The sequence below is a fragment of the Oncorhynchus mykiss genome, chromosome 4 (genome assembly GCF_057628025.1).
Source record: "Oncorhynchus mykiss isolate SJ-2025 chromosome 4, ASM5762802v1, whole genome shotgun sequence".
NCBI classification, from domain to species: Eukaryota; Metazoa; Chordata; class Actinopteri; order Salmoniformes; family Salmonidae; genus Oncorhynchus; species Oncorhynchus mykiss.
The window spans coordinates 57143548-57157361 of NC_143025.1; the positions used below are offsets into that span (position 1 = coordinate 57143548).

General features: G+C 43.5%; 1 protein-coding gene across 3 annotated transcripts; it reads left to right on the forward strand.

The window, feature by feature from the left end:
- The first annotated feature begins 718 nt into the window (after positions 1-718).
- Positions 719-11801, forward strand: LOC110522008 (uncharacterized). Of its 3 annotated transcripts, XM_090232316.1 has the most exons (21): positions 719-849; positions 952-1005; positions 1078-1172; positions 1272-1396; positions 1988-2131; positions 2445-2543; positions 2641-2802; positions 2945-3044; positions 3237-3457; positions 4088-4244; positions 4436-4659; positions 4956-5076; positions 5377-5573; positions 5673-5787; positions 6000-6169; positions 6248-6345; positions 6507-6637; positions 6927-7116; positions 11280-11421; positions 11516-11612; positions 11688-11801. In XM_090232316.1, the coding sequence occupies exons 1-21, from the start codon at positions 827-829 to the stop codon at positions 11759-11761; spliced, it is 2739 nt and encodes a 912-aa protein (XP_090088442.1). In that variant the 5' UTR covers positions 719-826; the 3' UTR covers positions 11762-11801. The 3 variants fall into 3 exon arrangements, with proteins under 3 accessions (XP_090088442.1, XP_090088441.1, XP_036831426.2); XM_090232315.1 differs by lacking the exons at positions 719-849; positions 952-1005 and having other exon boundaries at positions 1049-1172; positions 1272-1402; XM_036975531.2 differs by lacking the exons at positions 719-849; positions 952-1005 and having other exon boundaries at positions 1049-1172.
- The last annotated feature ends 2013 nt before the right edge of the window (positions 11802-13814 follow it).

Here is a 13814-nt window from a genome sequence, read left to right on the forward strand (position 1 = left end):
TCAACTGAAGCGCATAAGGGGCTGGGACCAGCCTCTGCGCCAACAATCAACGATAGGCTGGGTGAGTGTAAACCACGCCCAGTCTCTACTCTGACAGGCCGGCTCGGAAGCAGGAACTATTTCTGTCAGAGTATATTTATAATATCTTTGTCAAGAACAAGTCAGTTCTCTGTTTTGCCCTGCGAGGTGGGACAGAGAGCCCGTACATACGAAAATCGCATTTACCACTTAAAAATACATAGTATACAATCGGTGACTCAGTGTCATACTTATCCTGGTACCAGATTCGAATTGACGCAACTCTAACACACCGGTTCACCCAGATATACACGTAACCCCTCATTCAATTACACCAGTGGCATACAGTGAAATGTGAGGAGCAGGAACAGCTATAGCCCTCAAACTCACCTCTGGGTCTCAAAGCCAGTTCCTCTGCATTTCTTCATTGTTCTCCTTTAATAGGGGACTGATCTAGACCTGGGACACCAGGTGGGTGCAATTCATTATCAGTTTGAACAGAAAACCAGCAGGCTCGTAGGGCAGAAGGGGCAGGGCAGCGTTTCCCAAACTTGGTGTTCATTTTGATTTTTGTCCTAACACTACACAGCTGATTCAGATTAACAAAGCTGGATGATTATTTGAATCAGCTTTGTAGGGCTAGGGGAATAAAAAGAAAATGTGCAGCCCTTTGGGGTTCAGGTGACTGAGTGTGGGAAGCCTTTGTCAGAGGGTAAAAGTTGCATACCCCTGGGCTGTAGGCTGCACACCTTGGGTCAAATATTAGATTCTGTAGCTGTGTATTTTATCGAAACAATTCTGTTCTACAATGGTTCTTTTCCTTAGCTCAGGGTAAGTAGTAGCAGGCCTAGAACAGTCTTATGCGATGCAAACATTTGAGTTGTGTTCTTCCTCCTTTTAATCAATCATAATAATTTGTCAAATGCCTTACAGGTTGTTTTGCCTCTTGATGGCAGCTGTGGGCATACAACAGACACCTTCTAATAAGTATGCATTTTGCACCTTTCAAATTCAAGCACTAAGCATTTGACAATATATATTTTTTGAATTTTAACTAAGCTTTCCAATTCCAGATGACCTCCACGCTGAATGCCTTGGTAACGTTATTCGTTTGAGTGTCGCTCCTCTCTTTGAAGAGGTTGATGCTTTCTTCAGTGAGTTTGCCTCTTATGATTCTCTTTCTCTCCTTTCATAATTCATGGCTTGATATTGCTTGTCAACTATTGTGTTCACACCATCTCCATCCCTTCCAGATGACACACAAATCATTAACCTGACGCCTGGCCTTGCTACTCAGTGTGGATTCAGCTTTAAATTTGACCCCATGGGGAATGCCATGTTTTTTGCTTCTCTTCAAAACTGCTTTTCCCAAAACATGGTAACCGTAAGCACTGTAGTGTTTACTTGAACTTCAAATGGACAGTTTGCCTTTCAGTGTCACTGCATTTGCAACCCATAATGTAGCAATGTCATTTTATTTAACCTTTGACCTGGAGTCATGCTGAGACCAGGCTCTTTTACAGATGAGCCCTGTATACACAAAGATGCAAGTCAATATTTGCATAACTAGATGGAAAAATGAAATCATTGAAAACAAACACATTCTTCAGTAAAAAGGTCCTCAATAAGCCCAAGTTGCCGTAGAGGTGGTAATTCATACAATTTTAGAGCATGGAGGTTATTAGAAGTACGGTGCCAGAAACATTGAAGCAGTTTTACTGAACTCTGTGGCCACCCCTGGGTCTGGTGTATCTTACCTCTAAGTTAACGATGACGGAAGGTACAGCAGAAGTTTATGGAGGGCTTTCAGAGGGCCAGCCAACTTTCTGTAGTGTGGCTTCAATACAGTGGCAGCTGCATTCATATAGCCAATTTTGCCACAGTCTATTACTTGCATGACTGTCACCTGAATTATTTGTTTTTTTGTTATATAATGAAAGGCTTTTTTTCCCTTCCCCCTTCATTTTAGGATGATAAGATGTTCAGCTTGGTCATGCAGTTCAGGCTGCCAGGAAACCACATGACCGAAGACCCTGTGTATAGAGTGGGCAAAACCTGTAGCTACACCCCCTGGACCTCCCGAGAGATTCTGTGCGACCGCAACTACATGGAGGCAAGTGAGCAGAGCATGCCCTAATGGACATGTTTACAGTCAAACTTGTCATACTGCCTGTATAAATGATCTGTCTAGAGCTACAACTGTCCAGTGTTTCATTTCTTCTGCGACACAACGTAGAGGTCTTGACTCTCTCTCTCAATTCCACTCGCCTCTTCAAAATGCACATAGGACAACTTTAGAGGTGAGGAATCTTGGCCTATTCTCAATGCATTTAAGGAGGCGAGTGGACAGATTGAGAACTGGCCCTTGATTTCCTATTGTCTGGGAGGGAGAAAATGCATAGGGAATAATGGCTTTTCTTCTCTAGGTGTCTGTCAGAAGGACTCTTCCAGACATCCAAACCGTCCCCGAACAGCCCACTGGGGGCCCGAAAGCAAGGAGCGCCAACTTCCGGAGAGGAGCTGAGGTAGCCATATTTCACTACAACATGACAGGATGGCGCTAAACAAAATGTGCGTTTGTTGACAATTTTGTTTAATTCATGTTTCCATTTCCTGAGACAGGCTGTTGCTTCAGGATACAAAATGACAGCAGTCGTCTTTAGTCCTAGCAAGAAGGTCATGAATGTGGATGAGGTCCAAAGAAAGGGCTATGCGATAGCCAACACTCCCACACGGCTGGTGTTAAGAAGCCCCCATAATGCAGAGGAAACATACCTCCAGAATGTAAGCTGACTTCCTCCATGAACTGGGTCATGTTCAGTAGAGCAAACATTTGGAAAGCGTGGCCCTACCTGAACTCTGCAACATATTGTTAATACGGTTTGCCCTACTGAACACGGCCCTGGTGTGGTTGCCCCCTGAACAGGTAGCTGGGGTTCCGATGCGGGTGCTCTCAACCTCAACCTTCTTTGAGCAGAAGTGGCTGGTTACTCGAGTAGATGCCATGGCTGTTTGTCCAACACCAGGTTGAGTGTGAAATCATTTAAGATCCTTTAAACCCAGTTCTTAATTGGCTCCAGACAAGACTTTCATTTGTGTTATGTAGTGTTCAGTTGGGAAAATGTTTTGGGGTGAACTGTTTCCAAATAATGGCACATTTGTTTTCAGTTGCAAAATGTTCTGTTATGATGTGCACTTGGCTTCTTGTGTCACTGCAGAGGCAGTGGTCTTTACTCCAGAAGTGATCACCTGGTACATGCCCAAGCACATAGACCCACTTTTCTCCTCTGATGCCTTCACTATGTTGGAGGTGTACATGGGAATTGACGCTAAGAGGCTGGACACTGAAGAAATGGCTGCCAGAAACTACTCGGTTTTAGTCACGGAGGCTCATATTATTGTTGAAATTCCGGTGGGGGCGGTTGGCGGCTATTTCAAGGTCAGCGTTGGATGAGTAAAATGTTCCTGTTTAATTTCTAAATCTTATTTGTAGAGCCTTTCAGTGCTTTGCAGTAACCCTTTGCCCTCTCTCATGGGTAAACTCCTAGAAATGTTGTCTTGTGTAAAATGTTTCTTATTGGGCAATTGTCTGCTTAATCAGGCTAATATACAATGGATTGCAAATTGTGTGAATGCTGCATAAAATGACACTTAAACATACTCTACCGCTTGTCTTTGCAGTTTGTCCTTTAGCCGCTTGACATTTGAGACCAAATATCCACACTAAAGTATTGTTTACCGGACTTTTTAGGGAGCCGGTAGCTTTGCCACTGTCAACTGAATGCAAGCAACACTCGGCTGCTGTTTACATATTGTGCAAGTGTTTACTTTGCGTGTCAGTTGCTTTGAAAATGCACACCGCCGGAAATGCAAGTTGACAAGCGTATACCTACCAGCTCTCTAAAGTCTGGTAAACAATACTTTGGATATTTTGTCTTAAATTACGAGCGGCTAAAAGACAAGCGCTAGAATGATTGTATTTAACTTTCTGGCTTATAAGGAACATTGACCTGTTTTTGCACTCCAATTGTGTATTACAGCCTGACTGCATCACTCGTCTCCCTTACAGAGCCATATTCAGGATGACCAGTACTTTGTCACTTACACCATTGAGCCCATGCTTGAGTTGCTGTGGATCGAGGAGGTCGCACACGAGGACACCAGCTACAAAGTCCTCTTCCCTATCACAACACCTCCGATGGCCAGGCCTCCACAAGTTCGCAACTGTGAGTCTGGTTTAGTTAAACAGTGCCTATGGTAATTTGGGATGCCTGGGTTGTTCATTAGGCACGACGAAACAGAAGAAAATGTACTGAAACGGGGAGGCAATACCCGGACTTATCCAATAACAAATGTCCATTTTCAACTTCCATTGTACCGCATTTCAAAATGTTTTCCTTTGTTTGCCAATGAACAGACACGCCCTTAGACACAGTTCCTGAGCAGGCAGTGTTTGTGCTTGAGTTGGGGACCTTCAACCTTGATGTGGAGCTGCTGAACATCACCTTTCCCACCATGGTGCTAACTGTTGCAGAGTGCAACGCCAGAGGCTTCAATGTTCAGGAGCAGAGATCCCCGGACAACACCTTGAAGACCTTCAGGATGGAGGTGCCCTTCTCAGACCTGGTGGTCGTCAAGGAGGTGTGTTTCTGTTAAATGCAAAGCCACACGCAGTGATTTGTACATGCCCTAATAAGTGGGCCACCAACAAAATAGAAATAATGGCACAAATGTACTTTGTATCCCTCATTTACTCAAGTGTTTCCATTATTTTGGCAGTTGCCAATAGTGCTTGATTTAGAGGAATGAGGGCAACATTACTTTAAGTATATAGTTTGTTTTAATAGTCCCCATATGTACTTGTCACTTGATGTTGAGTAAGGTTCTGTTAGCATTATTGTTGTATCAATTGACCAATGCTTTTAACTTCACTACAGAGAAGGGCGGAACAAGGTGTCACAACCTTCACTCTTCAGCTGATCTACGGCCTGGTCGTCTTTCCAGAGTACGCTCCTTTCTCTCACTCTGCCGTTGTGGACGCTGTACTGCTGGACATTGGTATGTCTCTGGACTACGCCAAACTACTGTTGAATGGTTTCCTCTCGTTAATGATTGCCCTGAAAGGAAATTGTCAGTGGAAGCCCAACTAGCCATACTGTAGGTTTTTCCTATGCGGTCTCTCTACAAAGAAAATGTTAAGCTTTAGAGTATTTGGACCCCGTTGTCCTGTTCCTGATTTGCCAGGATCGTGTTTATTCAGGCCCACCGTTGCAAAACAAGGGCTTCTTCTTGGACAAGTTCAAGTAGTACCTTCCTGTTTTTTGTGCTTAATGAACACAACCCTGTTTGTCCTTGTAGTGCCACCCTCAGTCACTGGCAACTGTGATCAGGAGAACTTCCACATCACTGTGGACTACAGGAACCAAGATCCCTTTTTCGTGGTCTTGGTTGGCAAGCGGCTGCTTAACCATGAGCTTGCTCAACAGTATTTAACAGAGGGCGACGCAGACTTCACCATCACGTTGCCCTTCTCTTCGCCGGACGCAGTGTTTGAGGTACGACGCTCTCCCAAAACATGTTAACCTAAATTGCTGCAGCTACCCTGTATACTTGCGTACGATATTGGACTAATGAACTCTCCCATTGGTTCCCAGTCGGTTCACTCGTCCTCTGTCAGGAGCAGACTGGATGTGGCTCTGTTGAATCCTTACAACAACATGACCATCAAATACTTTTCCCTGGCTTGCAGCTTCCTCAAAACGCTGACTGGTTGGTTCTCAAACAATTGCTTCCGATAAATAGTCGTTTGACATGGTTACCAAACCTGGGTTCCTTGCAAATACTGTGAGTCTAATAGTAGTGCCACAGATGGGCATGGTTTGCACTTTTGGTGCTATTCCATTGGTTCAAGCTCAATTAAGTGTCACAAATACAGAACCCAGGTCTGATGGCTACCTGTCTTTTGCTCCCCCACCTCCAAGAGTGTTTCTCTAACGGAACGATGACTGCGCTGGCGGTGAAGGTGGAGTCTGCTCCCGGTCTGAACCCCGGTCAGCTGACCCTGAGCGACCCCGCCTGTGGTCCCACCTACAGCGACGATCGCTTCGCCTACTTCCACTTCACTGTGAACTCCTGTGGCACCACCAGGAAGGTAAAATGACGATTACCCTGAGGTGATACGGACTGTTTGCTTCTGCAGGCTGTAATAAGCAATTCCCCTCTACTACAGTTTATCAACAATGTCATGCTGTATGAGAACGAAATCTCCTTGCCAGATGAACTTGAGGTGAAGCTGAATGCCACGGTGTCTTCAGAGGAGGAATATCAGTAAGTGTATTACGCATCCCAATTGTGGCATTGGCTTTTATTGGGTGTTTTTTTTTTTTTTCCTTCGCCAATTGCTCAATGCTTTGTATACAGGGAAAATGTGCCTCTACTACCAGTGTGTCCACTCCACTGCTTGAAGTTGCCTACATCCCTCTTTTTAGGTTAAAGGTTTCCTGCTACTACGTGGCCAACACCACTCGCACATTGGCCTTCCTGACCAGGCCGCGTGACCACGAGCCTTTTGTCGAGACTGGGACGGGTCGACTAATGGTCAGAATGAGACTCGCTCAGGGTAAGCGTGCACAAATTCAGAATTTCAACTTGACCCCTAGCCTCTAAAAGAATCTTGGATTTTCTCCTTTTACAAAACACTTCCCAAAAAATGTAAGCCTTGCGTTCTGAGATCTACAGGTGTGGCTATGGAGTAACGGTGAGGAGCTGATTTGGGATGGTAGTGTTGGCTATAAATTACTTGTGTTCATCGGGGCACAACAGGATATGATAAACGAGCGTTTCTTAATGGACAAGTTCAGATGGTGCCCACTGAACACGATCCCCGGTTGTCTTGTTCTGTGTTCCAGACGCCTCGTATAACACGTTCCACCAGGAGGAGGACTATCCAGTGGTGAGGTACCTGAGACAGCCTCTGCACTTTGAGGTGGAGCTGACCACGTCCTCTGACCCCAAGGTAGCGCTGGTGCTTGACCACTGCTGGGCCACCCTCAACGAGGACCGCGACTCCCGACCCCAGTGGAATCTCATCATTAATGGGTAACATGTTGTTTTTGGGCCTAAACAAGTGTTATTCCACAGGTGTGGTTCCTGAGTAATTAGCAACCTATCATGCTTGGCAGGCCATTTACTTTGGCTACCGTGGCTATGCCCCCACCCATAGGTCCTGAGTGGTCACAATGCTTAAAAAGCCGTGTGCGGTCTGTCACCAGATCGTACGCACCAGAATTGGGTGGCGATCACATTTTTGTGGTCCCTGCAGCGTACCAACGGAACGCATGCTGCAACAAACGACTCTAAACCGCGTTGTCTGAAAAGCATCTAAACAATGTTTTGTACTGATGAGAAATAAAGGTCTTCACAACTTTATTCCACCTTAAATGTTAACGTTATCATCTAGTCTAAATAACAGGTTGACTTGTTTTTCAATGTGATGCGGTACAAGGGAACCATGTAAATCTAGTTTAGAAAATATGGCATGCCGTTCACTGCGCCCGTTGCCTGAGATCTTAACTTAGTTTGGCCACTTCAGCATGTGACAAATCTTTGTACTTGTTACGGCGTACACATGACAAGTAGTTTACAGTTAACCAATCAAAAAGCCAATTGTCACCTCCCCAAATACAACCGTAGCTCGAAAGCTACACAGAGTTGCAAGATATACCCCCCCCCCCTAAAAAACGGCTTGAGCTAAGGTATTGTGGAGAGGATGATGCAGGAAATATTACTAAGATGGGGGATTTATCAACAGTTTTAAGCTAAATACCCCTGGAAAGGGGGGTCTGATCTGGCAACCCTGAGGTACCATAGTTTACACTCTGATGCCGTGTTCAAATCAACTAACGACTTCAGTGCATTCAAGACAATGGGGGTACTCCAGTTGAGATCACCATAAGTCAGTCGAGTCTGACAGACGCTTACGTGATAACCGACTGCATTGTATGGCGCTAGCATTAGCTCATATGCAGTACCACCTTCAAAAGTGTTTTACACATGTGTCATTACAATCTAGGCAAGAATCAGAAAGCATGAATAGAAAGTACATAATACTTACGGTACGCTACAGTAGAAACGACAACACGTTACGCAGAAAATAAGGCACTTCGAAAGGAATGCACGCATGTCCACAGTTATTTGGAAGGCAATAAATGTGCAAGGCCTGTATACCTGATCTGGGGAAGTGCTTGGAGTTTCTTTTGAAGGAAAGTTTGTCCGGCTCATTAAATTCTCAAATAGAAATGGTCTGCAACAGTGAAATGGGCTACTTTTGTGAAAATGAGAAGTTGAAACGGCCTATAGAAAATTAGCAGGTAGTGTGCCTTGGTTTGAGGTCAACGCGGGTTAACTGTGCACATTTTGGAGCAGGGAGTGCATTGTGACGTCACGCGCATAAAATCAACTCCCACTGCTGGGGCGACTGTTGAAGATATTTGGAACTCGCGTGTGAAAAGGTTGTTGGCGTTACCTACACCTTTTTACTCAATGTTATCCTTTTGGTTTGCTACAGTTCAGTATTCAGCCGAACTGATGGTCAGTCGAATGGAAGTCAAGAGCGGCTGGCAAGCTTAGCTTGCCTTTCCGATTGGTTTCATACAACTGCTCTTAACACTGACTGAATGCTTGTTGGTTTTGGGTTGAATTCAGGCACAAGTCTCTTGTGTTGAAAACAGTTATTGCACTAAACATAAAGGATGGTTCACACGCCTGTGCAGCATGGATGTTTGAAACGGAATAGGATCAGTTGACAGGACGCCGCTTTCAATGGAATTTCCTGTCCTAGAGGAATGCGCTAATTGGGAGTTGCTAAACATGAACAAATACTACGGTCAAGTGTAGCAGCTTGCTAGCTAATGTTCATATTTTAAAAAATGTTACTACATTTTTGATTTGGGTGAGCACTTTGCCACAGATGGACACCGCTGGCCTAATTTTTATCTCAAGAATTTAAATTGGGTAACTATTGAAAGATGACTTATTTTTCCTACATTGTAATGGACTTATGATTATGCATGCTGCAAATGACACTTTATTTTGCGGGTGCCTTTTCAGTATCTGGAGACATGTTACACCAAGCAGTGTAGTGAAGCAACTTTATTGGTCAAAACCATTCATTTGGGGGATCGGGTTTGCAAAATGCTATCAAACCACGCAATTTTACCTTTTTAATGAAGTGGTCACAAAAACCTAAATTTGGCCATGTGGACACGGGAGTAACTTTGCAGCTGTTTATTAAATCAAATGTCACAGCAGTTTAAAAAAACACGAAACATTCAGCCTGTATCATAGAAACCACATTCACATGGCTGTGCATGAAATGGGCAGTTCAGATTTGTCACTTCAGCTGCAACTATCGTTGTGCAAAATCCTGACCATCGTCTGTCGGCTCAAGTGGCTTTGTACTGGTGTGAGCGTTTGTCTCAATGTAACGTCCTCAGATTTCACAATTCCCTTTTTGCTAATATCTGGCAGTTAAACAGTAAATGATTAACCTCCCAAAGATGCAAATGTAAAGTAGGCCTAAACTGTCAATGCGTAGGTTACTTTGTATAGTAGAGCTACGTGTGAATCCGATGCCATGGGTGTAGAATTTATTTTGAGACCACTTTCCGACAGCGGAAGAATTGCTTTGGCGCATTGCATGAAATTCTTAATTAAAATGAATTACTTATTTTGAAAAATATGATTGCCTTGTTGATACCGACTGTCTATTCGGCAACTTTGGTTAAACCACAGTCAATTGATCAATATTCAGGTCGCCTGTAGTCTGATCATTTAGAATTTTAAGAACCATTTAGAGGGACATCTCACCTCATGTCAATGTAATTGAATATACATGTTTGACATCTGTCATTTAACAAGCTATAAAAGCCATTGCAGTAGACAAGGTAATGTTGGTGAGAAATGCTAAATGTGCATTGTTTTTCAAATAGGCAGCCCAATTTCTGTTCTTTAAAATAAATAAAAATGTCCTAAATCAGATTCATCCAGGTCTGATGGGCCAAAAGATCAGAAATTAAAACCAACAAACCACTGTCGTGACGTGACCTTGAATTCTGAGGACTGTTTAATTGTTAGCCGACTCTAAATGAATCATGTTAGGATTTGGGGTGCCGAGGAAGCGGTTTTAAAGTTACCGTTTCCCTACTTAAACTCGACGGTAGAAATCTATTCCATTGAAAAAGTCAACTTCTATCCATGACATCGTATCCTCCTTGCAGCTGCAAAACCCCAACCTTATGATTCAGTACTATACAAATTGAATTACTAGCTAACTAAACACAGGCTAAACACACAGGTCCCTAGCGGACTGACACAATATGATGGCTTGTTACAAGATGTCTCTACCCCCCCCCCCCCCCGGTTCCATAAGGGACACTTATCGTTGATACATTTTTTTAACACACAAACCAGCGTCGGCTTGGAGTAAAAGCATTTATGTGGGATGGTGCCGTGGAAAGGTAGGTGGTTGGGTCTTCTCTCTGGCCGTGGCTCCAATGGCTAGTCTTGAACAGAACTACAGGATGGATTTTCCTTTCACTCGTTCTGGAAGATGGGCTTATCAATCCTGTCGCTGATTCCTCAGTGGGTGATGAGAGTAGGATGGTTTGGATATAGTAGCAGAATGGTCCCACTTAAGGTTGCTTTTCTAGGTACTTGTGAGTTTAGGAAAGTTTCAAACGTGTAGCTTGCGCCTCACGGTTTTCTGGTCTAATGTTAATTTCTGTTACCAGTCCTTTTATGCACTCTGGCTGCTGGGGACGGTTCCGTCAGTCTGACCCACTCTCTGATGTCCCTCCTGGCATGGCTACTTACTATGCACATTTTCTAGGGGAGTTTCTCTAACACGTTCAAAAGTGAATACTGAAACAATATTTCTAACATAAGACTGGTCAGAGATTAGCTATAGAAAATGAATGTCATATTGGTTTTTATTTTGCGATTTTTACTAGAAAGGTGCTCACTCTACAGGTAGGAAGTCTCGAGCCTTTATATTGTATATGAAATATGTTTTTTAAAGATATGGTGATTTTTGGTGGGAAAAGCCTGTTAACAAAGACATACCTTTAGTTCATACTGGAGGGGGAGAAAGAACCCACTTCTGCTGTAAATTGATCTGATCCTCACAGGACTTTGTACACAAGGAGGTTGGGGTTTGCAGCGTTTTCTTGTCACTAACTTAGTCCCCCTCTCTACACTGGCAGCTGTGAGAACCCCGAGGATCCATACCGTGTGGTCTTCCACCCGGTGGTAGCTGACGCCAGGGTCCACTTCCCCCCTCACGTCAAACGCTTTGAGGTCTATATGTTTTCCTTCACCGAGGATGCGGGTGAGCCGAGTGGCCAGGTAACAATCTTTATTGGTTAATTTTGTGTGAGTGGCAATCCTCCCTTTTTTTTAAATCTTTTTTTTCTGAAACCATCAAATCTTTGATTCCTAGGTCTTTGTCCATTGTGATGTGGGCATCTGTGATGCCAGTAGTCCCTCTGGCGGCCCCTGTAGTGGACAATGTGTGAATCAGGACAACCCGAAAAGAGGTTGGTCTTGTTTTATGCTTTTCAGACCCTGGCAGACCATAACTGAACTAATAGCTTCTCTCTCTCTCTCAACAGGACAACGACATGTCAAAGACCTCTTTGAGGAGCGTCATTTATATGTTTCTTTTGGATACATTCTTTGGGTGTAATGTTTCTAACATGTCAAATGAAGTGTTCTATATAAAACAATCCTAACCGTTGGACTACCTTAATTGTATCTGATTTGCATTTAATACCAAGGCGCATGTAGTAGGCTTGTCATCTGACGTGTATCAATCAACCCTTTTGTAAGCATGGAACTCTGAACCATCCACCGGAGGGAGATAAGTGTTGCACACCAATTTCCTGTCTAGGACAAACAATGGGTGTCGAAACAAATGCTTTCCAATGTCCAGTAGGATGAACTGACTCAATGTTATTGCAGATGGTGTTTTGCCAAAGTGAGGCCAGCAGGGCTGGTAATTTTCAACTGAAATTACAACTTTCCTTGATACTTCTCACTAGCTTGGTTTCCATCCAAATATGGCCATCTTCTTTAATGATATGCATGTCAATCTCTCATGGCTCAAATGGGAAGAGCTTGATTTCATCACTACTTGTTTTTAGAAGAAGTGTTGACCAGCTGAATGTACCGAGCTGTCTTTTTAAAACTACTAGTGCACAGCTCGGACACCCATGCATTCTTCAATCTCCAAGACCGAACTACAGAAGGTACAAACGTATGTGCGGCTATATTTGTCTAAGTTAAATTACGAAAATTGGTATTTAGCAAGCTACATGACTAGCTAGTTTTAAGAGTGAATTTGTAACTTGTCTTTTAGGGACTCCTGAGAACCAGCAAACCAGGCTGTTGTCTTGTGAAACAGTGAATTTAAATCTAGCTGGCTAAAGCATTGACTGCACAATTGTAAGCTTGCCTTGTAATGCAGCTGAAGTAACATGCTTGTGTCGGATAAATAACTATGGAGCCGATCTGGTATGGACCATAAAATGTAACGTTCTGAACTAATATTCATACCATTCTATGTACAGTGCCTTGCGAAAGTATTCGGCCCCCTTGAACTTTGCGACCTTTTGCCACATTTCAGGCTTCAAACATAAAGATATAAAACTGTATTTTTTTTGTGAAGAATCAACAACAAGTGGGACACAATCATGAAGTGGAATGACATTTATTGGATATTTCAAACTTTTTTAACAAATCAAAAACTGAAAAATTGGGCGTGCAAAATTATTCAGCCCCTTTACTTTCAGTGCAGCAAACTCTCTCCAGAAGTTCAGTGAGGATCTCTGAATGATCCAATGTTGACCTAAATGACTAATGATGATAAATACAATCCACCTGTGTGTAATCAAGTCTCTGTATAAATACACCTGCACTGTGATAGTCTCAGAGGTCCGTTAAAAGCGCAGAGAGCATCATGAAGAAGGAACACACCAGGCAGGTCCGAGATACTGTTGTGAAGTTTAAAGCGGGATTTGGATACAAAAAGATTTCCCAAGCTTTAAACATCCCAAGGAGCACTGTGCAAGCGATAATATTGAAATGGAAGGAGTATCAGACCACTGCAAATCTACCAAGACCTGGCCGTCCCTCTACTTTCAGCTCATACAAGGAGAAGACTGATCAGAGATGCAGCCAAGAGGCCCATGATCACTCTGGATGAACTGCAGAGGTCTACAGCTGAGGTGGGAGACTCTGTCCTTAGGACAACAATCAGTCGTATATTGCACAAATCTGGCCTTTATGGAAGAGTGGCAAGAGAGCCATTTCTTAAAGATATCCATAAAAAGTGTTGTTTAAAGTTTGCCACAAGCCACCTGGGAGACACACCAAACATGTGGAAGAAGGTGCTCTGGTCAGATGAAACCAAAATTGAACTTTTTGGCAACAATGCAAAACGTTATGTTTGGCGTAAAAGCAACACAGCTGAACACACCATCCCCACTGTCAAACATGGTGGCAGCATCATGGTTTGGGCCTGCTTTTCTTCAGCAGGGACAGGGAAGATGGTTAAAATTGATGGGAAGATGGATGGAGCCAAATACAGGACCATTCTGGAAGAAAAACCTGATGGAGTCTGCAAAAGACCTGAGACTGGGACGGAGATTTGTCTTCCAACAAGACAATGATCCAAAACATAAAGCAAAATCTACAATGGAATGGTTCAAAAATAAACATATTCAGGTGTTAGAATGGCC

Coding starts and splice junctions, on each gene's coding strand:
- LOC110522008 (XM_090232316.1), top strand. CDS start 827: ATGGTTCTTTTCCTTAGCTCAGG. Junction 1,006..1,077: donor CAACAGACACCTTCTAATAA/GTATGCATTTTG, acceptor ATTTTAACTAAG/CTTTCCAATTCCAGATGACC. Junction 5,788..5,999: donor CTTCCTCAAAACGCTGACTG/GTTGGTTCTCAA, acceptor CCCACCTCCAAG/AGTGTTTCTCTAACGGAACG.